This window comes from Lynx canadensis, chromosome A2 (genome assembly GCF_007474595.2).
Source record: "Lynx canadensis isolate LIC74 chromosome A2, mLynCan4.pri.v2, whole genome shotgun sequence".
Classification (NCBI taxonomy): domain Eukaryota; kingdom Metazoa; phylum Chordata; class Mammalia; order Carnivora; family Felidae; genus Lynx; species Lynx canadensis.
The window spans coordinates 50,831,160-50,856,674 of record NC_044304.2 but is presented as its reverse complement, the minus strand read 5'-3'; the positions used below and the strand labels follow the sequence as shown (position 1 = coordinate 50,856,674).

At 39.1% G+C, this 25,515-nt stretch overlaps 1 protein-coding gene across 1 annotated transcript; it reads right to left on the bottom strand.

The window, feature by feature from the left end:
* On the bottom strand, nt 1–24,974 carry THUMPD3 (THUMP domain containing 3). Its single transcript, XM_030307305.2, has 10 exons — nt 24,893–24,974; nt 23,328–23,616; nt 21,903–21,980; nt 12,854–13,327; nt 9,914–10,044; nt 9,022–9,091; nt 6,223–6,338; nt 2,833–2,943; nt 2,134–2,257; nt 1–1,949 (listed from the first exon to the last, which is right to left on the bottom strand). Exons 2-10 carry the CDS (start codon nt 23,580–23,582, stop codon nt 1,800–1,802), a joined length of 1,509 nt encoding a protein of 502 aa, XP_030163165.1. The 5' UTR covers nt 23,583–23,616; nt 24,893–24,974; the 3' UTR covers nt 1–1,799.
* Nucleotides 24,975–25,515: the final 541 nt, after the last annotated feature.

Sequence of the window (25,515 nt, the reverse complement as noted above, 5' to 3'; positions counted from 1 at the left end):
TTAAACTTATGAAATCTTTTATTTTTTGTTTCCCTCAAGTTTATGGACTCTTACAATAACAGAATGTCTGGTTCATAACTTAAGTCATTTTGTGTTCAGATTCCCTTCCCTTTTCACATTCCCATGGTACAGGAGGCCTGGTTCAAGGTCACATAACTACTTGGTGATTGCATCATTGTATAGCTCCATCCCAGTTCTTCAGTCTTCAGCCCATTTCCTGTTCTGTCACCATATTAAAAAACCTAATGGGAGGAAGATAGCAAAGTGGTAGAGAGTGTACACTGCATATGTGCATCATCTTAAAATTAGTCTTGTCATGTTTTTACAGTGGTATTTCATAGAACTAAAGCTATGATGGCTCAAACCCAAGTTTGTTACAATTAAAAATTAGGCCAACATGCAAAAATATTTGTTTATTAGCAACTATGCCCACGCTGGTAGGTACTATGTCAGGCACATGGTAAACAGTGGTGACAAGAGATATGGCCCTTGTACTTTCCCAGTTCTGCAGATTACTGACCAACAGATGTTAAAATGGTGTATTAGATGTGAAAGATTGTTTTATGTTGAACCCAAAATAGTGTAACTGTGCATTCTGATAGTAAAAACTCCAGTCTAGGATACACACCCCTTCTAAATGTCTCATTTCTAATTCATTCTGAAGTATGGGGTAGTAGATCAGAGAGAAACCAGACTACTAGGGCTGTTGGCTATGCTGCTAGTGTGAACTCTTTCAAAAGAAAGAAGTGCTGTGTCTGAACATGAGCTATTTAAGAAGGGAATGAGTAGTACTAATATATTACTAACAGGACACTGAAAATCTAGGCTGAATGCAGCCAGAAACTCCCAAATAAACTCTGAATACTATAAAGAATCCCACATGTACCCAACCACTCTTTGTCCCAGGCAAGCACCACTGTCACAAGGACTTAATGTTCTTTTTATTTTCTACTGTCTCAGTTTGCTGCAACCAGAAAAACAGCTAAATATGAATACAGATCCAAGAGAAAATAGAATTCTCATAAAGTTTTTAATTCAAAGATACATCAGTGTGTCTGCAGTCATTTTAAAAACAAAAATACTTTTGGTAGGTTAATGTGTGACTTTCTGTGCTGATAGAAAAATTAAGTTTGGCTTGTTGGTCCCATCAGTGTATTTGCTGTTTACAACAGCAATGTCCTATACTGCTAACAGTAAAATATCTGCCATTCCTTTAATCAGTCCTAGTCCTCTATTTTCATGTATTGATTTCAATAACATGCATATTTTAATTTGTAAGGCAGATGGTAAACTTTCCAGTTGGTCTTGTGAGATTTCATCTTGTCATGGGGCCAACACTATTTCACAAAATGTAAATGCTTCATTTTTTTAAAGGTGAGGTAAAGCCAACTCAAAAAACTAAAGAGCAAAGCTGCATAGGCAATGCAGTGTGGCCCAAAATGTTCTGATTATATTCTTTTCTTTTCCATTAAGCCAGGGTAGCTTTTTACCTGCTACAATGGAAAATAGGAACTGCTATGAAGCCTGAAAAGAAATACTTGAAACTCAAATCCCGGAGCATTTTAGTAGCCTTTGGATCTTGAAAGCATTTTCAATAGTAATTGCCTAGCTACTCCTTCAAAAAAGCTCCAAAGCTCTGCTTAAGACTTTCAATTCCTTTTGCTAATTAAGGTGAAGAGCTTTTGACCAATTTAATCTGCAATTTTATTAACGCTATTTTTCTCTCAAACCAAATACTACATGCTGACATTCCCAGTGTCAAGAGGCACAAATACCATAAACCATCTCTATTCTTTGCATCACCAAGGAGTTCTTTCCCCATTTTGTTCTACAGGATGAACAAAAGCTTGAGGTGTACGTTTCAGAAGATAAACTGCTGCATGAAGACCCCCTATGTTCACCCAGACGGTATGCACCTTCCGCCAAACATGTCCCATTCCGGATAATGCCTGTGTATACACAAAAAGCACAGAAGTAATTAGCGGAAAGTCTGCTTATAGACCAACCAGAGGTCTTGTTGCAAGAAACTGGGGGGGAAGAGCAAACAAATCCTACTCAAACTAATATCCCTAAGTTTAAATTAAAAGATCCTACAGCTGCCACAGGGTGAGTTCCGGGGCTAATTTACAGCACCTTGGTAAAGCATTTCTTGTCCTGAGTAAGTAGCACAGCTCGGCCTGTCCCTGGTCTACAGACGCGGCTCATCTCCCGTAGGCAAGCTGGATAAAGGTTCCAGTTTCTCTTTTTGGAGCCCATCCTATAAAAGAAGGTCCAGTGAATCAAACACTTAACAGATAAACAACTAGGACTACATGAAATGAGAAGTGAAAAACTCATTACAGTAAGAAAATTCTCAAGCCAAAACAGTTGTCCTTTAGAAGCCACAGCTTCACTTGTATATGCCAATGAAATGAGTGATCAGATTTAGTAAACTGCTTAGAAATAATGAATCAGATGAACTGGCTACAAAATTTTTTTGACACCTCTAGTAGTTCTCTTAATGAGTAAAATAAACATCTAAACCAAACCAATGATGAGAAAACATTTATCCTGAGAAATAGAACGAAGTTTTCCTCAACCTTTGTATAGTATCCTGTAATTCAACAATGGGCCAGGAAGTGGATTAACCTGTGACAGTCAGATCAAAATGTAGTTACTTCATGAGTTCTCAGAAGAAACAAATTGGGTGAATCTATCATATAATTTGTTTTATCATTTCATAATTCTTAAGTGAATAGAATAAGTTCAAAGAAATGAACAGATTTAGAAGACAAATTCAGTACTAGTTTAACAAGTGAAGGTAAAACTAATCTTTTAAAAGCCAAGTCCCACCTTTTTCCAAATGGCATGTCTGTTACAATAATGTCCACAGAACCGGTTCTCAATGGCAGATTGCAGATATCCCACTGAACAGCATCTATGGGCAAGCCCCAGGACACTTTGCTATGGGGACAAAGGAAAGATGCTTACTCTGAAGTATGAAATCTAAAAACATTTCTGAAGAGACTGATATAAAGTAGAAAATGCTACTAAAATGATAGTGACAAACATTAACTTAAACAAAAATTTCAAAGCAGAATGTCGGAAGAACGCATACAGTCATGTGATAAAACTTTTATGATGACAAAATCTAATGATGATCTAAAAAGCAGTTAAGATTGGTTTTCAAAAGATGTCTGGTTTCATCTACAATTTAAGAAAAACTAAAGGGGTAAACAAGATTGCAACACAAAGAACTGTAAAGATGGCAACAGTAATGAGGCAGTAAATCATATAACTGAGAATGTAAAACATCGATGCACACAGGAATAAGATTATGAGATGACACCTCTATAGTTTGGTAAGTCTCGGTAGTAATAACAGGAGACCTAAAGAAACAGATATGTAAAATTAGTAGATACAGAGATACTTGTTTGAAAATTAAAGAACATGTATTCTACTATAAAAAAATAAGGCAAAGAAAAAGGCTGAAAAAAACAGATGACAGAAGATAAGGACTATAGTAAATGAAATAAATTCTCATTAAGTCAAAGCCATTGGTATGAAAAAACACAAAAGACAGTAATGCACAGGCTAAGAATTAAAAGCAACTCAAGGATTATGAGTAGAAATGAATTATTATATTCAGAGTTAGTGAAGAACTTAAAATGTACAATAAAGGCACTCACTCCATAATGGGGAGGAAAAAAAGCACAGATAACGAAAATATCAGTATTGGGGCGCCTGGATGGTTCAGTCGGTTAAGCGTCTGACTCTTGATTTCAGCTCAAGTCATGATGATCTCAAGGTTTGTGAATCTGAGCCATGTTTGGGATTTTCTCTCCCCACCCCTCCCCCACTTGCTTGCTGTCTCCCTTAAAATAAATGAATGAATTAAAAAAAAAAATGAGTCTTATAATCACAGGCACGAATAACTGCAACAAAATAAGAAATGAGGAAAACAATATTAAAAATCTAGATAGACTGATACAAATAGTACAGGTAGAATAGACAAAAAAGGTACAGAGGGCCTGAAAAGCAATTAAGATAAAATATTCAGAAAACACAAAAGAAATAATTTGCTTAAAAATATTTATCACATTTCAAAAAAAACTGGTGACTACTAAGCCCTAAGAAAATTTCGATAAACATGAAACAAAATGTACCATAGAAACTCATCACAATAAAACAAATGTAAAAGTGAATTAAAACCTTTCAACTACTTATGTATAAAAAAATGATCTAAACCCTTGCTATTTAAAGTAGGACCACAGCCCAGCAGCATCAGTATTACCCATAAGCTTGCTAGGAAACGCAAACTCCCAGGTCCCATGCAAAACCTACTAAATCAGGACCTGTAGTTAACAGGATCCCCAGGTGACTCATGTGCAACATTCAAGTTTGAAAAGCACTGCCCTAAACAACTAGATCAGAGAGACAAGTACATAACCAGGAATTTAAAAAGAAAAATACAGAATTATCAAAATCTATAGGATATGGTCAACAACATTGATAGCCTGTAACTTAAGCTTTTAGGTAACAAATTTAAAAAACCTCAACAGGAAATAGGAATGAAAAGCATTAGGCATAAACTCACAGAACAGTATATGAAAGAACTAAACGAAGCACTGATGATTCTAATCTAAAAGGGGGAAAAATAGCAAAGAAGAGGATAACTGACAGACATAAAACAATATGAGGCATACCATGTATAATAAATACATGGTATAATACATGAATAAATATGTGTAAGTAATATCTACATCAAGTGACTATATGTATTTTAAAACCCCTGATTTCACTTACAAACAGAAACCTCACATTAAGGAGGCAGCTGTTTTTAGGTTTGGTATAATGATGTCCCTGGGCCGTGTATTCAGAATGTGGAGCATCTGTATGTTTGAACAAATCTGCTGATCACTCACTACCTATTCTTGCCACTTTATAAGAAAGTGAAGGGCACCAGCAGAGGAGACGAGAGAAACAATTTTATGATGCGGCCTCTGATGATAAATAGAAAACCAAGTGGCATTTCAACCAATTCTTCCCATAGATGGCCCAAACTAAAAGGATAGTGAGAGGCTGGCACAGGTGGTGGCTCTGAATATAATCTGGAGTAGTGAGCCAGGGCTTAAGATACAGTAACAACATACAGCTCAGATAAAAACCAAAATTTCCCAGAGGCCAATGGACTTCCAGTGCACAGATATCAAAAGGATACAGTTGGAGAAGGGCCTTGGACTATTTTGCTTGCAGAAGAGTGGATTTGGAGTGGGACAGGAAGAAGGGGAGTTTTAGTAACTCTTCAAATATCTGATGTCAATCACTGTGTGACCCAGAGATAAGATTTTTCTTTATGGATCCCAGTGGAACTACAAAAAGTCTATAGAAGGTACAGAAAGAAATTCAGTTCACTAAAAGATACGACTAGCACTCAAAGCTGTGCAAAGACCAAATTGACAGCCTCCAGAGAAAGTCATTACAGATGGTTACAAGGACTGGAAGGCCACTGGCAGGATCTCCTACAGAACACTCAGGTACTGTAGAAATGGCTTTCAGGTTTCTTCTAATTCTGAGACTGCTTTAAAGTGCCAAATAATAGAGGAAAGGCTAAATGGACTGTAGTATTTCTACACAATGAAATACTATGCAGTTATTAAAAACAGACTATATAAAGATATTCAAAGTGTTTGAAAATTTGTAAAAACTGAAATAAGTCAACACAATATTCTTCCACTATTTGGGAAAAAAGATACATGAATAAGGAAAGAGAAGACAGAAATAAACATAGTTGCATTAGGGTGGGGAAATTATAGTTAAATAAAAAAAACATGTTCTAAGTTATTTTCAATAAACTTTTTTTTTTTTTTTAATTTTAACGTTTATTTATTTTTGAGACAGAGAGAGACAGAGCATGAACGGGGGAGGGTCAGAGAGAGAGGGAGACACAGAATCTGAAACAGGCTCCAGGCTCCGAGCGGTCAGCACAGAGCCCGACGCGGGGCTCGAACTCACAGACCGTGAGATCATGACCTAAGCCGACGTTGGACGCTTAACCGACTGAGCCACCCAGGCGCCCCTCAATAAACGGTTTTAAAATTTAATGGAATCTCACAGTATTCATTTTGGTTATGAGGATGTCACCATGACCATGCACTGGGGATATTAATTCATAAAGTCGGTAAGAAAAGTGATTATGTAAGCCTAAGAAATGGTACAAAATCTTTTAAATTAAATTTTTACCCTTCTTTAATTTGGCTCTTGGTCAATAAAGATGAGATGTTATTTGCTGCTCTATTCACAGCCAACGGATTATTATCACCAGCAATATGATAACAGTTAGACCATTCAGTAGCCCCCTAAAAGACAATAGTATATATTAAAACCAAAGTAGCAAACTGTAAAAAAAAAAAACAACCCAAAAATGATTAAAGGGAAAATAATTTCAACTGAATGTCAATAAACTAGACAATCAAACCAATAACCCAATGCTTTTCTTAAGTGACAGAACACTGCATGTTGTGAACTTTGCTATTCCCCTTGCTTAAAAAGGCCTTCTGTTCTTTCTCACTTGCTGAATTCCTACCTATCTTTCAAGACCTAGTTCAAATGTCATGCCCTCTCACATCAACCCCAACTTTCCAAGCTGCCTCTCATTTGCCTCCCCACCCCAAAGCATTTTGTACATACTCTGCCACTGTACTTCTTTTTAATTATGTCTGTACTTGTCTGCTTCTCAAGGAATCTCCCTAAGGACAAGTCTCGTATTTTATTCAATCCCTCAGCCAGCAATGTCTGGCACATAGTAGGCATTACAGACCTAAAATACAAACACGGTTTGAAAATGTAACCAAATTAAAGTGACCAACCTATACCCTTTGTGATCACAGAATTTTATAGAATCTGATATATTAGAATATTTGAAAATTTCAAAATAAAATGTAATAACCACGGCACAGGCCTCTGAATGACAACCACCACATCCCTGAAAGGATTTTGTAATGTTAAGTCAAAAACATGTGAACAGATCATAAATACCAATCTTACATCTCATTGCTCTTCTTTTGTAAAGAGTAATAACCCATATCCACGGACACAAGGCTTCATCACCTTTTCTTTTGCCCACACACTTGAGGGTGATGTAGAAAGGACCCTCAGAATTTGATGAAAGCCTTTCAGATGATTGTGATTCCCCAACACTCATTTTTTTGGTCTAAACGTGTTTAGATTTTCAGCTTCTTTTGAAAGAGATGAATTTTATAGAACTTGCAAAGTTTTAAAGAGTACTCTAGATCAGCTATTTTATACTATGGTGAACAATTCTGTATACATACCCTGTCAATTCCTTTCATACTTCATTCATTCTGATTATATATCAGCTTCATTTTTTCAATATTGACATCCTCATGTCTACTCTTAGGTAGAAATGCCTCAATCTTTTTTAAATCTTTTTCAGCTGGAGGGGGGGCTCTTCTGGACTCTCTCTAGCTCTGTGGTATATTTCTTGACATTTTGTGACTTTCCATGCTATTTCAGACATAGACACGTCATGGTTTAATGCTAGAGAATAACACTTTGCTTTGTTCCCAGAATTTTTCTTCACAGCAACTGAGTTTTCTCTGTGTGCATTTCTTTAGCGAGAGTCAATTTCTCTAGCTCACACTACCAGAAAATAGTAGCCTTTTATTTATTTATTTTTTTTTAATTTTTTTTTCAACGTTTATTTGTTTTTGGGACAGAGAGAGACAGAGCATGAACGGGGGAGGGGCAGAGAGAGAGGGAGACACAGAATCGGAAACAGGCTCCAGGCTCTGAGCCATCAGCCCAGAGCCCGACGCGGGGCTCGAACTCACGGACCGCGAGATCGTGACCTGACTGAAGTCGGACGCTTAACCGACTGCGCCACCCAGGCGCCCCAGTAGTCTTTTAGACTATTAAAGATTTCCTTCTGGAATTTCAACTCCCAGATGAAACATGTCATTTTCTTTTTAAAAAAAAATTTTTTTTTTTCAACGTTTATTTATTTTTGGGACAGCGAGAGACAGAGCATGAATGGGGGAGGGGCAGAGAGAGAGGGAGACACAGAATCGGAAACAGGCTCCAGGCTCTGAGCCATCAGCCCAGAGCCCGACGCGGGGCTCGAACTCACGGACCGCGAGATCGTGACCTGGCTGAAGTCGGACGCTTAACCGACTGCGCCACCCAGGCGACCCGAAACATGTCATTTTCTAACTGTAGTTTAGATTATTTTTCCCTTTGTGGCTGCTTTGGACTGTCCAGATTCTGCCCACTCACAGAATGTGTGTATCTTCTTCAGTATATTCCCGCTGGCTTTAAGTATACTGTATGTAAGAACATACCATGATTCATAACTTTAAGTAATTTTAAACAGAAGTACCCTCTTCCAAATTATTTGTAAAAGTATAGATAATACTGATTCAAGGAGACTCAGTCTCTTGTTAAATATTCTCCACTTAGAAAATGCCTTTCTATCCCTTGCTTTACAGTTTTTGAATCCTCTCAGTATCAGTAATTTTGAAAACTATTTAAGAGCATTTGATGTGTGACCTTGTTAGACTTCGTAAAAAATCTAAAAAACATGCATAGGTTTCTGTTTTACAACTATATTTACTCCCTCTAAGAACCTAAGTGGGTTAAGAAGCATAATCTCACTTTATAGAGATGAAACACCTTCCTCCAGTTTATTGCTTATGCCTTCAATATCTTTTCTGTTCAAGTCTACCAACTTGTCTTTTATAGAAAAGGGACTCACCAGTTTGTAATTATCAGCCTCTGCTACAATCCACGGAGTAACCATCACTTATAATCTATCAGTCCCTAGCTAGTTGTAATAGGTGGTTATATCCTTCACACAAAAATTCGAGCTTTACTACTATAATTCTTTATTTTTTATTTTTTTTAATTTTCTTTTAACACTTTTAGGTCCACTGACCCCATGCTGGTGATTTCATAATTTGCCCATTAGTTCCAGAACACTTGATATATCACATGCTTATCTAAAAGGTAAAGAAAAGTTATTACCTCTATTGGTATTGCCCCTGTTCCACACATCGGATCAACTATTATATCAGTAGGTTGAGGAGCACAGAGCCTACAGGAAAAAAAATAGCTTATATAAAAAGACTTCAATCAATAGCTGAGACTTTCACACAGACTATTCCTGAAGCTGTAAGATCAAGGACCTATTATGTTAGCATAAAGTAACACCAATCAATATTCATTTTAAAAATCAATTTGTAATTATAGGCTGACTCTATATCCTAGAGCTTAAAAAAAATTACATATAGGGGTGCCTGCGTGGCTCAGTCGGTTGAGTGTCCAACTTCGGCTCAGGTCATGATTTCACAGCTCTTGAATCACAGCTCTTGTCCAGCCTCTGAGCCTGCTTGTGATTCTCTCTCCTGCTCTCTCTCTGCCCCTCCCCTGCTCACATTTTCTGTGAGTAAATAAATAAACTTAAAAACAAAACAAAACAAAAACAAAATTAAGAGGGCCTGGGTGGCTTGGTTGGTTGAGTGTCCAACTCTTGATTTCAACTCAAGTCATGATCTCATGGTGGTGAGACTGAGCCCCACATAGTAGGGCTCCATGTATTGACTATGGAGCCTGCTTGGGATTCTGTCTCTCCCTTTCTCTCTGCCCCTCCCCTACCCACGTGCACGCGTGGGTCGCACATTCTCACTCTCTCAAAATAAACATTTAAAAACAAAGCTGAGACAGTAGTTAAATCATATTTTCAGGACCACAAGGAATCAACATGGGATATAAGAGAAAGAAAGAGACTATTACCTTTTTATCCTGTTGTTTACCCACCAAAATCCAACACAGTACTTCACAAAAAATTAAAGTGTTTTAAAGGGAAAATTCAAACCAAGATGTCACTTTAATCTAGATGGCAAACCCATTCTCTTACCTGAGCATCCCGTAGGCAAGAGTAGATCTCAGAGTTGTAGGTCCAAAATGTGTGATATTTCTTCGATGGAGACTCTCTTCTGTCAATGCAATGCCCACAACAATTTCATTATCATGGATGTTCAAAAGAACCTATAATAAAAGACAGAATAAAATAGGGGCGCCTGACTGGTTCAGTTGCTAGAGCATGCAACTCTTGATCGTAGGGTTGTGAGTTTGAACCCCACACTGGGTGTAGAGATTGCTTAAAAATAAAACCTTTAAGAAAAATAAAAATCTACTACCACCACAAATTAGTTTTCTTCTTTTTGAACTTCATATAAATGAAATAATCTAGTCTATACCACTTTCAAATTTTTAAATCTATTTTAATTTTTGGGGCACCTACATGGCTTAGTCGGTTAAGCGTCCAACTTTGGCTCAGATCATGATCTCACAGTTTGTGAGTTAGAGCCCTGCATTGGGTTCTGTGCTGACAGCTTAGAGCCTGGAGCCTGCTTCAGATTCTGTGTCTCCCTCTCTGTCTCTCTGCCCTCCCCTGCTCGCGCATGCTCTCTCTCCAAAATAAATAAATACATATTAAAAAGAAAGAATATCTTTTTTTCATTCGTTATAAGTTAGCTATAACCAGATAGTCCCTGGATTTTTACAATACCAACATATTTTGAAGGTTTATGGCTTAACATTCATTTTAACTTTTTGAAAAAGTTCAAACATACAGAAATACTACTAGAATACTTGCACAATGAACTATTAAAAATGTACTCTTCACTTAGATTAACCAACTGTTAACAACGTGTCACATTTGCTTTATCACCTATTGTTTTGTTTTTTTAAATGACTTAATCATGCCTGTGACTATTTTATCCTATTGTTTTTCTAACACACAGTGAAATATATTCAAGTAACAAGAAAATGTTCTCCAGTCTTCCACGTAACATGATCTTTTCTCTTAATTTTTTTTTTTTAACGTTTATTATTGAGAGAGACAGAGCATGAGCAGGGAAGGGGCAGAGTGAGAGGGAGACACAGAATCTGAAGTAGGCTCCAGGCTCCGAACTGTCAGCACAGAGCCCAACGCGGGGCTTGAACTCACAAACCATGAGATCACGACCTGAGACAAAGTTGGACGCTTAACCAACTGAGCCACCCAGGCGCCCCAACATGATCTTAACAATAGCAGCAGCATAGGCACTTATCTATCACTTCCTATGTGCAAAACACTGTACTATACACTTTACATGCATTACCTCATTTCAGATTCACACTCTCCAAACCATATATTTTTTTAATACGTATTTTTTAAGTTTTTATTTAAAAAAAATTTTTTTTCCTTTAACATTTATTTATTATTGAGAGACAGAGAGACATAGTGTGAGCAGGGGAGGGGAGAGAGAGAGGGAGACACAGAATCTGAAGCAGGCTCCAGGCTCTGAGCTGTCAGCACAGAACCCGACGTGGGGCTCGAACTCACAAACTGTGAGATCGTGACCTGAGCCGAAGTCGGTCGTTTAACCAACTGAGCCACCCAGGCACCCGTAAGTTTTTATTGATTTATTTGGAGACAGAAGAGAGAGTGAGCAAACAGGGGAGCGCCAGAGAGAGAGAATCCTAAGGAGTCTCTGCAGTGCAAGCATGGAGCCCAATGTGGGGCTCAAACCCATGAACCGTGAGATTATGACCTGAGCTGAGATCAAGAGTCAAACGCTCAACTGACTGAACCATGTAGGGCTCCCCCATGCTAGGTATTTTTTTAAATTTATTTTTAAAATTTATTTTAATTAATTTAAATTAAAATTAATAAAATTTATTTAAATTGTTTTATTTAAATTAATTTTTTAATTTATTTATTTTTTTATTGACATTGTAAACTATATTGTAAACTATATTAAAGTATAGTTTACACACAATGTGACATTAGTTTCACGTGAGCCAGGTATTATTATTATCTTCCTTTTAAAGATGAGGAAATTGAGGCACAAAGAGGTCCTCTTACTTGCCCCAAGTCTTACAGCATTTAAGTTGGGATTTGAACCCAGGCAGTGCAGCTTCAGAATCTGTGCTCTGAGCACTGCACCCCCCATCCCTGCTGCTAACTTTTCAACATTACTGTCCTAATAGCCTAGTCATTCTTATAACACCTATTACACGATAAAAAGGAATGGGGAATTATTCTTCTGATTTGATATGCAAGGAAAGCGTACAGAGAGAGTAAGTTACTTGCCTAGATTCAAGTTTCCCAAAAGCAACAGAAAATGACTTCTTGGAAAAAGTGTTGGCTGCTAGAGGCCTTTTGAACTGTCAGAGATTGTAAAGGCTACTAAGCATGGCCCACATGTGAATCAAGAGTAAGTATGCTAAAAGAGGCATGTGAGTGTATCAATCTAGCAGTATTTAATAAAGAGCTGGCTGTGGATGAGAATGAGCAATGACGCTCAACCTCCTTGTAAGAGGCTGGGGTTTGCTTTAAAAACGTACTCCACTTCTTTTCAGTAGTAAAACTCTACAACCAAGACATGTAAAAACAAAGTAACTGTTTTAATTCTGGTTGGATTTTACAATCTGAAAGTCCATATAACATAAAAAGTACTAGATGAGAAAACTCAAGTCTTAATAACTCCCATCTATCTACTGAGCACTTACTATATACCAGGTACTGCACCAAAAACCTAAAATGTATTATCTCATTTAACTTTCAGGACACACTTACAGGTATATACTATTACTGGCTCCCTTTGAAACAGAGGCTCAGAAACAATATCTTGTCCAAAGTTATGCAGTTGTAGATTCTAAATCTGAATCAAGATGTCTGCCCATGCTCTTATTAACCACACCCTGTTAGGTATGTAGTCGCAATTTAACTGCCCATAAAAGTGGTTAGTCTGAAAATGCTATGTGTCTGTGATGGCCTTCTCGAATCATCACAATCAGGGGCACATACCTCCACATCAAAGTTGGTCATGTCAGCCTTCCACTTAAAATAATCTTGAACACCACCCCCAAAATCTCTTGCAGCCTCATTTGAGGAAAAGCAGTGTTTTTCTCCTGCCCTGTTGCACGTGACTCTAAACTTCAGCACCTCAGGAGTTTCTTCTTTTGAGCCTTCATCAGTCTCATCTTTGCAAGATGCCAAATCATCCCCTACTAATGTTGATATCTCTTCTTTAATGGCTGGATTTTCGTAATAGTCTAAGATACGGGAATCTAAGGTTTTGTTGGTGAATCCTTTCTTATCATCCCTCTCATCTGCTTTATCTCCTTGTCCATTATCAATCTTCTCTTTACTTGAATTCTGATTTATCTTTTTGCGCTTTGTTTTTTTTTTCTTGAAACTGGTGTTAACATTCCATACTTTTAAAGGTTCTGACCATGGAAGCTTCCCAGCCAACTCTTCAAAATCCTTTAAAACTTCTTCCTGTGAAAGACAGAGAATGATGAAATCCATGCACTTCTCACCACTTTCATTGAACAAATCTCTACTCAGCCTATAGATGCTGGAGGTGGTAGGAGTGCAGAACAAAAGAGGAAATAGGTAATGCCTACAATTAAGGAAATTAAAATCTCATTGAAAATTAAGATACACAAATTAAGCCACTAATACATAATACAAGATAGAATAGGAGATCAGAGGTTGGGCTTCAAGATTAAAATGTAAGCAGTCAGAAAGTATTAACGATTACCTCTGGATAGGAGAAGTGGGTGGGTAAAGACAGGGGAAGGAGGGCAACTTACCTCTCACTGACTGACCTCTTTCTGAATTTTGTGCTGTGTAAACACACTACTTTTTTTTTTTTTTTTTTTTTTTTATTTACAGAGAGAGAGCACAAGTGGGGGAGGGGCAGAGAGAGAAGGAGACACAGAATCCAATGCAGGCTCCAGGCTCCGAGCTGTCAGCACAGAGCCCAGTGCGGGGCTCCAACTCACAAATTGCGAGATCACGACCTGAGCCGAAGTCGGACGCTCAACTGACTGAGCCACCCAGGCGCCCCCACACTACCTTTAAAAGTAATACTCTTTTGGGGCGCCTGGGTGGTGCAGTCGGTTAAGCGTCCGACTTCAGCCAGGTCACGATCTCGCGGTCCGGGAGTTCGAGCCCCGCGTCAGGCTCTGGGCTGATGGCTCGGAGCCTGGAGCCTGTTTCCGATTCTGTGTCTCCCTCTCTCTCTGCCCCTCCCCCGTTCATGCTCTGTCTCTCTCTGTCCCAAAAATAAATAAACGTTGAAAAAAAAATACTCTTTTAAAGAGCAATAGTTTTTAAAAGGGACAACAAAGCAAAAAAAAAAAAAAAACCACAAAAAAAAGTAAAAACAACCTTAAGCAGTTAAAAACCTATCTATCCAATTTCTTTTTTTTTTTTTTTTATTTTTTTTTTCAACGTTTATTTATTTTTGGGACAGAGAGAGACAGAGCATGAACGGGGGAGGGGCAGAGAGAGAGGGAGACACAGAATCCGAAACAGGCTCCAGGCTCTGAGCTGTCAGCACAGAGCCCGACGCGGGGCTCGAACTCACATACCGCGAGATCATGACCTGGCTGAAGTCGGATGCTTAACCGACTGCGCCACCCAGGCGCCCCTAAAACCTATCTATCCAATTTCTAAATAATGTCTAGAATCATCTTTTTATATATATTTTTAACGTTTATATATATATTTTTTAATTTTTTTTCAACGTTTTTATTTATTTTTGGGACAGAGAGAGACAGAGCATGAACGGGGGAGGGGCAGAGAGAGAGGGAGACACAGAATCGGAAACAGGCTCCAGGCCCTGAGCCATCAGCCCAGAGCCTGACGCGGGGCTCGAACTCACGGACCGCGAGATCGTGACCTGGCTGAAGTCGGACGCTTAACCGACTGCGCCACCCAGGCGTCCCAATTAACGTTTATATTATTTTTGAGAGAGAAAGAGAAAGAGAGCGTGAGCGGGGGGGGGGGGGCAAAGAGAGGGACAGTCACAGAATCCAAAGCAGGCTTCAGGTTCTGAGTTCCGAGCTGTCAGCCCAGGGCCCGACATGGGGCTCGAACTCATGAACCATGAGATCATGACCTGAGCCGAAGTTGGACACTTAATTGAGCCATCCAGGCACCCCTAGAATCATCTTTTTAAAATGTAAATCTGATCATGCCCCTCCCTTCCTTAAAGTCCCTCAACAGCTTCTCACTGCACATAAAAAAATCTAAATTCCTTAAAAAGCCCAATATAGGGGCGCCTGGGTGGCTCAGTCGGTTAAGCATCCGACTTCAGCTCAGGTCACGATCTCGCGGTCTGTGAGTTCGAGCCCCGCGTCAGGCTCTGGGCTGATGGCTCAGGGCCTGGAGCCTGTTTCCGATTCTGTGTCTCCCTCTCTCTCTGCCCCTCCCCCGTTCATGCTCTGTCTCTCTCTGTCCCAAAAATAAATAAAAACGTTGAAAAAAAAATTAAAAAAAATAATATAAACGTTAAAAATATATATAAAAAGATGATTCTAGACATTATTTAGAAATTGGATAGATAGGTTTTAGGGGCGCCTGGGTGGCGCAGTCGGTTAAGCATCCGACTTCAGCCAGGTCATGATCTCGCGGTATGTGAGTTCGAGCCCCGCGTCGGGCTCTGTGCTGACAGCTCAGAGCCTGGAGCCTGTTTCGGATTCTGTGTCTCCCTCTCTCTAACCCTCCCCCGTTCATGCTCTGTCTCTCTCTGTCTCAAAAATAAATAAATGTTAAAAAAAAATTAAAAAAAAAAAGCCTAATATAATCTGACCTCTGCCTATTTCTCTTACATCACCTCAGGACTGTTCTTTTTACCTCTACTTAGAAGATAATTGCTTCACATGGTCTCTGTACTGCTGGCTCCCTTGTCATTATTTTGTGTAACATTTATTTCTTTTTGAGAAAGATAGAGGATAAGCAGGGGAGGCAGAGAGAGAGAGAGAGACATAGAATCCGAAGCAGGCTTCAGGCTCCAAACTGTCAGCACAGAACCCAACATGGGGCTCGAACCCACGAACTGTGAGATCATGACCTGAAGTCAGATGGTTAACTGACTAAGCCACCCAGGCGCCCCTCGCCTAGTCATTATTAATAGTAATTTAAAAGGCATATCTTCTGAGAGACCTGCTCTTCATAAAGCAGTCCTCTCAAGTCATTCTCTTCCCATTCTCTTTACAGAGCTAAGCATTATCTTAAGTTACCAGATTTATGTTTTGTTCGCTATCAAAGCTTCTCCCAGAAGAGGGTGGAAAGGACCTTACCTGTCTTGACTACTTCTATAAGCCACATACCTACAACAGTGCATGGCACACTAATGGTTTTCAATAAACAGCTGCTGGATAATATGTGATAAAATGTTAAAATGTGTGGTGCAGAGCCATGCCATCCAATACAGCAGCCATTAGCCACATGTAGCTATTGAAATTAAAATGATTTAAAATTAAAAGCTCAGGGGCACCTGGCTGGCTCAGTTGGTAGGGCATGTGACGATCACATGAGTCATGAGTCATGAGTTCAAGCTGTAAGTTGAGCTTAGAGGTTACTTAAAAAAAAAAGAAACCAACTGAGTTTCTCAATCACATTAGCCACATTTCACACACTAATGGCTAGTGGTTAGTGCTGGACAGTAGACCTAAAACATTCCCATCAGAAAGTTCTATTGCAGAGGGCTGGTATATCCAAAAATGGTGCTGAACATCAAGTTAGAAAGAGGTCAGTGTTCACTGATGGAACTGAGACTTGAAATGGGGATGAGGTGAGTGAAGGCTTTCATACTACTTGAAACCTGATGAAATAATGGTAAATTCCAGGTTTGGCAAATTCAATTCTATACAAATTATTTCCCCATAAAAGGCATCTACAGGTCTTGGAGATTTAATATAATGGAGAACACTAGTATAGCCCCTTTCTTTCTCTAGACACCATTCTAAACACCACCAACAACAGAAATACCAACTTTATCTTTTTAAGTTTTTTTAATGTTTATTTTTGAGAGAGAGAGAGGGAGAGAAAACATGAGTGGGGGAGGGGCAAGAGAGGGGGGACAGAGGATCCGAAGCAGTCTCTGTGCTAACAGCAGAGAGCCCTATGCGGGGCTCAAACTCAGGAACCCTGAGATCATGTCCTGACTCGAAGTCAGACACTCATCCAACTGAGCCACTGGGGTGCCCCACCAACTTTATCTATAGATAAAGTAGAATCTATATGATACCTATAACCTTGAACCATAATATAACAATTCTAACATAAGATTCCCAAGTGCAGTGAAGGCCAAACAGAGGTATAGGAAGACACCAGACAAAGGTCTCAGACAAAGGTCAGAGAAGTCTACAAAGAGGTAGCAAAATAAACTCTCCTTTGGAATAGCAGGGCAAGTATATATACTGACAGAAGGAGCTTCCTTGAACTTCATCTGTAACAAGAATAAACAGGGGAGAGAAATGGAAGCTGAACAAGGAATCTTACAGACATGATCTATTTGCTGGAAACAGTGTCAATGAGGTAGAGCTGGGGAGAGATGTTCTACACTGTAAATAACCCTGGAGCTGCTGATCCCTTCAGGCTAGAGAGACGTAATGGTTAAAAGAACTTATGCAATAGTATGGAAATTATACCTCAATAATGCTGTTTAGAAAAAAAGAAGGAAGGGGAGACGGCAGGGGTGGGAAAAAAATTTAAATAAGGAAGGAAGAGAGAACTCATTCATCTACAACCAAGAAGGAACTTCACAGTGAAGCAGGGGAATTTCTTGCTGGCCTGGAACAGTTCCTGGCTTCTCCCAGAAGAACCTCCTAACAATAGCAGGTCCAAGAGGAACTTCCTCATTCACAGATGACCAATCATCAAAAGTTATCAGCACAGCACTTATATGAACATAAGAAAGGACAAAGGAGGAAAGAAACAGAAAAACAAAGGGAGCAGACAAAAACAGGGACCAGAAAGATGCCACAGAGCAGTTGAAAACTTTGACCAATGGGGCGTCTGGGTGGCTCAGTCGGTTAAGCCTCCGACTCCTGATTTCAGCTTGGGTCATGATCTCACAGTTTGTGGGTTTGAGCGCAGGCAGTCAGTGCAGAGCCTGCTTGGGATTTACTCCCTCTGCCCCTCCCCCACCCATGCTTGTTCTCTCCCTCTCTCTCAAAAATAAGTAACAAAAAACCCTCAAAAACTATGATAAAACAAAATAAAAAATGTAATGAGGAAATACCTTTGTAAAATAAGAGCTCCAAGCGGAGATATAACAGTGGAAAGGAGATGAGGTAAGCCACCATAAAAAGATGAAACAGGAGCTCACAGATGTCAAAGAATAAGTGGAATAAAAAAAAAAAAAAAAAACACCGCAAAATGAAGACCATATGGAAAGCACCACATATAAAAGACACTGATGAAAACACAGTAAGTAATGTAGAGAAAAGTAAAACAAATACAATGGAAATAAGCAAAAAGTATACAAAGAAAATGATAAAATATGAAACAAAGTCAGGAGACCCTGCATATGTACAACTGGTTTATCTCTGAAAAGGATCTGACATAATGAAACAAAAAGTATTTTAGGGTCACCTGTCTGGCTCAGTGGGTGGAGCATGTGACTCTTGATCTCAGGATCACGAGTTCCAGCTCCATATTGGGTGTAGAGCTTAATAAAAAAATAGTAACTCAAGAAAACTTTCAAGAAATGTATGTGGATGTGAACTTCTCTATAGACTGACATGTCTTGACAAGGAATTATCATGAGACATATCCTGGTGAATTTATGAGACTTCAGAGATTAAAAGTAAAATCTGGGCATGAAGCAAAAGTATCAAAAAAGCAACAAGTAAGGGGGAAAAATATCAAGATAGCTTCAAAAATTTTTCATGGCAACATTTAACACTAGAAGAAAATGAACACAGCCTACGGTATTTTTCAGGAAGAAAAGCATGACTCAAATTTTATACTTAAACTATTCATCAAATATAAAGGTGAAAAACAATCATTTCTGAACTACTGCCATTCAAGTGATAAAAAGAAAACTGGGATTATGACTACAGACAACACTTAAATATTACAAACTGGAAGGTAGCTGGAGGCGAAAGGAAAGAGGAGATGCTGATATCCTCCTCCACCAAGGGATTAAAGGGTATGGGGTGCCTGGGTGGCTCAGTCAGTTAAGCGTCTGACTTTGGCTCAGGTCATGATCTCACTGTTCATGAGTTCAAGCCCCGCATCGGGCTCTGTGCCGTCAGCTCGGAGTCTGGAGCCTGCTTCAGATTCTGTCTCCCTCTCTCTCTGCCCCTCCCTGCTCATGCTCTCTCTGCCTCAAAAATAAAGATAAAAAAAAAATTAAAAGAGATTAAAGGATAGAAATTAAAGCATACAGATCAACACTAAGATGAATAATAAAACTTCAGGGGGAAAAGGAAGGAGGGGAGGATTAAACTATCTTATTAATGAGAAAAATGACCCTACAGGTAGTGCCTGGCTGGCTTAGTCAGAAGAGTGTGCAACTCTTGGTTTGGCGTCATGAGTTCAAGCCCCACATGTGCAGAGATTAAATAAATGGAACTTAAAGAAAGAAAAATGACCCTCAGATTAAATACACGCAAGGATGTACAGAAGATATTTGTTCAACCACCATAGTAGCAACAGTCTGAAAAAACCTGATGTCCTAAATAGGGGTGATTAAATTAAGATGTAGTGAAATCTAGTGATGATATTGGCATGCTCTTCAAGATATAGGAGAAAAAGCACAGCACAGAACAGTATGTATGGTATGTTTTCATTTGCGTAAGTAAATAAAATGCACGTATTTATAAAATATGTCTAGAAGAATATCCAAGAAATTGGGAATGATTCTTGCCTCCAGGGAGGGAACTGCATTGTGTGGAGATATAGGAACAAACATTTCCACTGCGTATCCTTTTTGGTCTTTACAATTTCCCCTAAATTACCTAGCTTAAAAAAAAACATATAAAGTACAAATGTTAGCTTTTTGTTTTGTTTAAACAGGTTAATCAATTCATGATATTATCTGAATACTTAAAAAGGAAAGGACCTATCAGGATGCTAATCAAGGCTTTTTATAAGACATGGGAAAGTATAATGCTACAGCGAAAATGACAGTCAACAAAAAGCAAGAAGCAAATCCTTATTTACTTACTTTTTAAAGTCTTTTGGCTTTGTTTTTTTAGAGAAAGAGAAAGAGAAAAAGTAGGGGAGAGGGGCAGAGGGAGAGAGAGAATCCCAACCAGGCTTTTCACACTCAGCACAGAGCCCGAAGTAGGGCTCGATCCCACGACCCTGGGATCATGACCAGGGTGGGATGCTGGCACCCAGGCGTCCCAAGAAGCAAATATTTAAAAACAAGCTTTTACTGGGGCATGGTGCAAATAAGTCCTCAAAGTGAAAGGCTAAATCATTTTTCATGGTCACACATATGCCCTTGCATAGTTCTGAAAATCTACTTTAATCCTTGCTGCTCTTCTTTTGGGACTTTATCAGCAACCTCTTCTGGCAGTTAACTTACAAGGCTACTCTGCAAAGCTGGCTCATATAGAACCATTACATAGTATCAAATTGACCTCCAATTAGAGATCAAACTGCACAAAGTAATACAAAAATATTAATAATGCTGTAAAGGCAAGAATTTAAAGTGAAACTTTACAGGGTTTTTAATATTTAATAGTTTTTAAAAATGCCTGTTAGCATTTACTCATGTATAGAATTAGCTATTAAAATTTCCAAATACTAAGCAGCAAAAATTTTCAGCAGCTGCCTGTTATGTCTAGTTTCATAGACATGATTCAGTTGACAATGATTATCAGAAGTCTGCAAGATTATACTACTAGTGCTGAAAGTTATATTCTTAATAAAATTTTAATCTATTTTCAGTTGGAAATCTTTTAGGTCTGTTTTTATTTTTTCTAGGCTGTGGGTTCACATCACTTTGATTGGTTATTGAATAATGCTTCAGAAATCAATCTGTTGCCAATAAATAAAAATCAGAGAATCAGGCAGTATATCAAGGATTTAAAAGACACAGTGTTTCTAATATAAGCAATAAAACTGATAGAAAAGTTTTCAAGCATCTGACTCTGGAAACCTGACTAAAAAACAATGTGGAAAAATACTAAGACCTTACTGAAATCTCTTTTTCAAACTTCAACTTAGGCAGCATATCAATATTTAGAAATCAGATGCTAAATACAAGTTGGAGACAAAGCTGTTGCCTTAACAAGTAAAGGAGTATTTACATATTAGCTATATTTCAAAATATGATGTTAGAGAAGGTAACAGTTCTACAAAAGAAAGAACTGTGAGAGAAAGTGTTATTTGTAGACGACTCAATCACTTAATCTTTGATTCATAGCCTGGAAGCAATTCTACTCTAAAAGCATGTACGTCAGTAAAGCTAATCTAAGGTATGTATCTTTTGGTAAGAAAGTCACACAACTTATTTTATTTCTTATACACTTTGATGTTTTTCTATATTGACTTTCACTTACTTGTTTTTTTGTTATTCTCTCATCTTTTTAAAAAAGAAGAGTAACATATAACATTATTTTAGTTTCAGGTATACAACATGATTCAATATTTGTATATATTGTGAAAGGATCACCAACCAATGTCTAGTTCATATCTGTAACCACACATAGTTCTAAAATGGTTTTTGTGATGAGAACTTTTAAGATCTACTCTCTTAGCAACTTGCAAATATGCAACACAGTATCTTTAGCTATAGTCATTGCTATACATGCTATGTATATAATATAGTCAATGCTCTACATTACATCTCCATGTAATTTTACATGGTATAAATTTGTACCTTTTGACCCTTTCCACCCATTGTGTCCACTACCCACAATATTGATTTTTTCAAAACAATTTTTGAGATGGACTGTCCACCAATCTCTGAATTTTATTATAAAAGCCTCCCAGGATTCTAGATTATAAAAGCAGTAGTAATGCTAAATGTTAGAATGCAAAAAGTGGAAATAATCTCTTTGGGGAGAGACTGAAAGTCAGCTACTGTGGGAAAACTCACCTTTGTTTCTTTGAACTGGTAATCTTTAAACTCCTTAACAACCACAAATAAGTTATCAACTGATCTCAGACAATGAACCTGGGGGAGGGAAAAAAATGTTAGAAACAAATTTATGAGAAAGCTTTTGAATCACACAAACTATCAATATTTAAATAAAAAAATGGGGAAGGGGAGCGCCTTGGTGGCTCAGTCAGTTAAGCATCCAACTTGGGCTCTGGTCAAGATCTCGCGGTTTGTGGATTCAAGCCCTGCAAGGGGATCTGTGCTGAAGCTCAGTGCCTACAGCCTACTTCAGATTCTGTGTCTCCCTCTCTCTCTGCTCCTCCCCCACTCGTGCTCGCGTGCACACACACTCTCTCTCTCTCTCTCTCTCTCTCTGAAAAATAAACATTTTACAAATTTAAATACAAAAATTAAATACAAAGATTTTAAAATAGGTAATACCTATAATTTGTATTTTAACTTTTCTCATCTCCCCAGTCTCCCATGTTTTGGGTTCCCCATTAGCTTCTATACTCCTACAGAAAAGGAAAAAGGAAGATGGAAGGATAGCTTTAAAATGTTACCTGGGAAACACAGGTTTAGGGGAGAAAGGAGAGATGAAGACAGTCAAGTGGGGCTTTACTGTATATTTCTCTCATGGCTCCCTACGGTACACTGTATCCTGTGCAGTGGTTAAGAGCACAGGGCTTGAGCTCCAGCTGTGATTACTAACTGAGTGACCCTGGGCCAATTACTTATCCCTAAGCCTAACGATTAATAAGGATAATAATAGCACCTATCTTCTCAAAGCTGCTAAGATTATGTACTAAGATACTGGGTGGAAAATATCCGCTTCCCATCCATCCCACAAATATTTACTGGATTTCTACTACATGCCAGACACTAAGAGCATGGGAGATTTCAGCCAAAACAAAAACTCAGAAAATTCCTGCTCTCATGATGCTTATATGGTTATGAAATACTGGTTAGCTTTTATTCTAGTGGAATGGCAGTTTGCTGACCTTCACTTCTCCATTTCAATGATTCCTAATTACTTTTGAGCAAGTATTTCTTTCACACAGATTAAAAGAAAAATCTCTCCTTATACACTTCACCACCAAAGTCTACACTTCAGCTAAATGCCGAAGTAAATAAATTCAAAGATGTTTGGCAGATATTCAGAATTTCTTCAAAAGTCACAAAGGATTCTTTCTGGTGAAATTCATCCTCAGGAAATATTAAGATCACTTCTAAAAATATAGCAAATCTACTAGTCAAATTCACAAATCAGTACCAAATAGAAAATGCAGTAATACTTTAAAATAACCAGATTTGAGGCAGAGTAAAGAAAAGCAAAAAAGATTCAAGAGGGGTCTGTAAATCAGAAAATAATCATAAAATGACCCTTTCAGAAAACTATTTTTAATATTGCTTCATTCAAACCTGAGCCAGACTTTCCACTGAAATGTCAAAATATATCTTGCCCCGGTCTTTGCTGATTTTGCACGATGACCCCAATTTCTCTCTCACTTCATCTGCAGCTGTTTGCTCAAAACCGGTAGGTACAGTGGCTCCAATAGTGACTTGGAGGTGCTCAGACTCACTTCTGGGAGCACTTTCTGTCACTTGTATAGACCTCTGGTTCCCATGAAGGTTCACATCCAGAAGTTGGTTAGTGGCTTCTTGAACATCAGACATGTTGGCAGTGCTTCCAAGATTCCTAATACAGTCCCTTTAAAAGCAGTACAGAAAAGAAAAAAAGATAGCGCCTAAACAGTATCACCTCATAGTTCATCTATAAATAAAAACACCTGCTTTGGAGGGCTGGAAGAACAAGGCCACACAACTGTTACCGCCATATTCATTCAACATGCCTGAATCAATATTCACTGAAGATAAAAGGAATGAAGAACATGGGCACAGAGGGTAAGATGTAAACTGTGATATTACCAAACAAGCAATATGCTGAGGAAGAAAAGGAGACAGAGGAATAGGAGTATTTCCATAGCATGCAATGTTTGGTTTGCGATCATCTGTATTAACAGCCAGCTTAATTCCCAAACAAAGGCTGCTAGAGCACATTCAAATATAGTTCCAAATCTAGTCCTTTTTCAGCTGGCAGTTCAGAATATGCGCCTGTGGAACTGCAGACATGGGTCTGAATTCACGCTCTCACCATTCACAGGGTGAATGGCCTAAAACAAGTTTACTCTTCTATGCTTCAATTTCCTCATCTGCAAAATAGGAATTAAATAATACCTCTCTCCTAGAGTTGTTGGGAGATGTAAGGGACAAGAACATACTGCAAGACCCATGACTAAAACTTGCTATTGGGATATCTATCTTTCTCCTATGAAGTGGACAGGGACTCATGCGTTTAAAAATGATTAACTGAACATCTAGGATCTAATGGACTGCAAATGTTTGAATGCCTACCACAGGCCAAGCTCTGGGATCCACGGGCAGAAACAGTATATGAAATATCTGAAACAGTAAGCCAATATCCTGTATCTGAGCAAAGAGTGGGGGGGCTGGGGGGCGGGATTTAGAGAGGTGGGAGGTGGGGATCAAGAGCTCTCATCAGATTCTCAAAGGCTTCGTGATCCAAAACAACTTAAGTAGGCACAGAGTACCCACACTGTACAGTTCTGTGCCGGGACAAGCAACAATGTATATACACTAATAAAAGTCAGTTCCGGCCCTTAAGGAGCTCATAATCCCTGTGAATACAACTTCCATCTTCTAATTAAAGCAGCTGAAGCCCACGAAAGGACATATCCCGCCCAAGGTCAGAAAGAGCCGATCAGTGACGCTGGCTGGAATAAAACCCACATCTCCGGACTCCCACGCGTGCGGGTGAAGGCCTAGCAGAGGACAAAAAGGGATCCACAATAGGGTCGGGCTGAAGTCCAGCTCGGTGCCGGCTCGGGTCGCAAGACAAAGGTCACCCCTCCCTCCCGAAGGTCGCCAGCGCCACACCCGGCCACTCCCACCAGCCGCCCGGTTACCGGTAGCCAGCGCAGACCCTTCCTGATGCGGCAACCCGCCAGCCCAGCGCGCCCAGGTCACGCCGCCGGAAGCCGCCTGGACTCCCCCGGAAACGGAAGTCAGGGGGCGCCGTCCCAGAAGCTCTGAGCTAGGGACGGGCCCTGGCGACAGTCGTGGAGAGAGCAACACGCGCCTGAAGGTCTGTGCGCGCTGACGCCGGGCAGGTGGGTTAGTAGCTGTTGCAGTTGGGGGCAGAATCTTCTACAAACCGAACTTGGAGAGCCCCAGACTTCGTGGCCTGTCATCATAGTAGCTAACATTTATAGCGTGCTTAGCCATGCCAAACACTCCGTAGGGCTTCACCTCGTCATTTCATTGTTCCAACAGCTTTTTGAAGTGGCACGGAAAATCCCAGGTTTAAAATCGGAAAATCTGAGTCTGAAAGAGGTTACATACCTTGCTGAAAGTTCCAGGCACAGCACGTTAGAAGCAGAACTGGGTTTTGAACCTGATGGTGACACTCCAGAATTCTTCCTCATCAGATCTGAGTCAGTGTTGTTCAAACTAGTCCCTGCGTTATATATTGCCTTCACTACTTTTGTCTAGTTGCACTTTTGTTTACTTAATATTTTTCTTTAGATAT

Coding starts and splice junctions, on each gene's coding strand:
- THUMPD3 (XM_030307305.2), bottom strand. CDS start 23,582: ATGTCTGATGTTCAAGAAGCCACTAACCAACTTCTGGATGTGAACCTT. Junction 21,981..23,327: donor CAGTGGAAAGTCTGGCTCAG/GTTTGAATGAAG, acceptor TCCCTCCCCCAG/GTTCATTGTCTGAGATCAGT. Junction 9,092..9,913: donor CTTGCCTACGGGATGCTCAG/GTAAGAGAATGG, acceptor TTTTTCCTGTAG/GCTCTGTGCTCCTCAACCTA.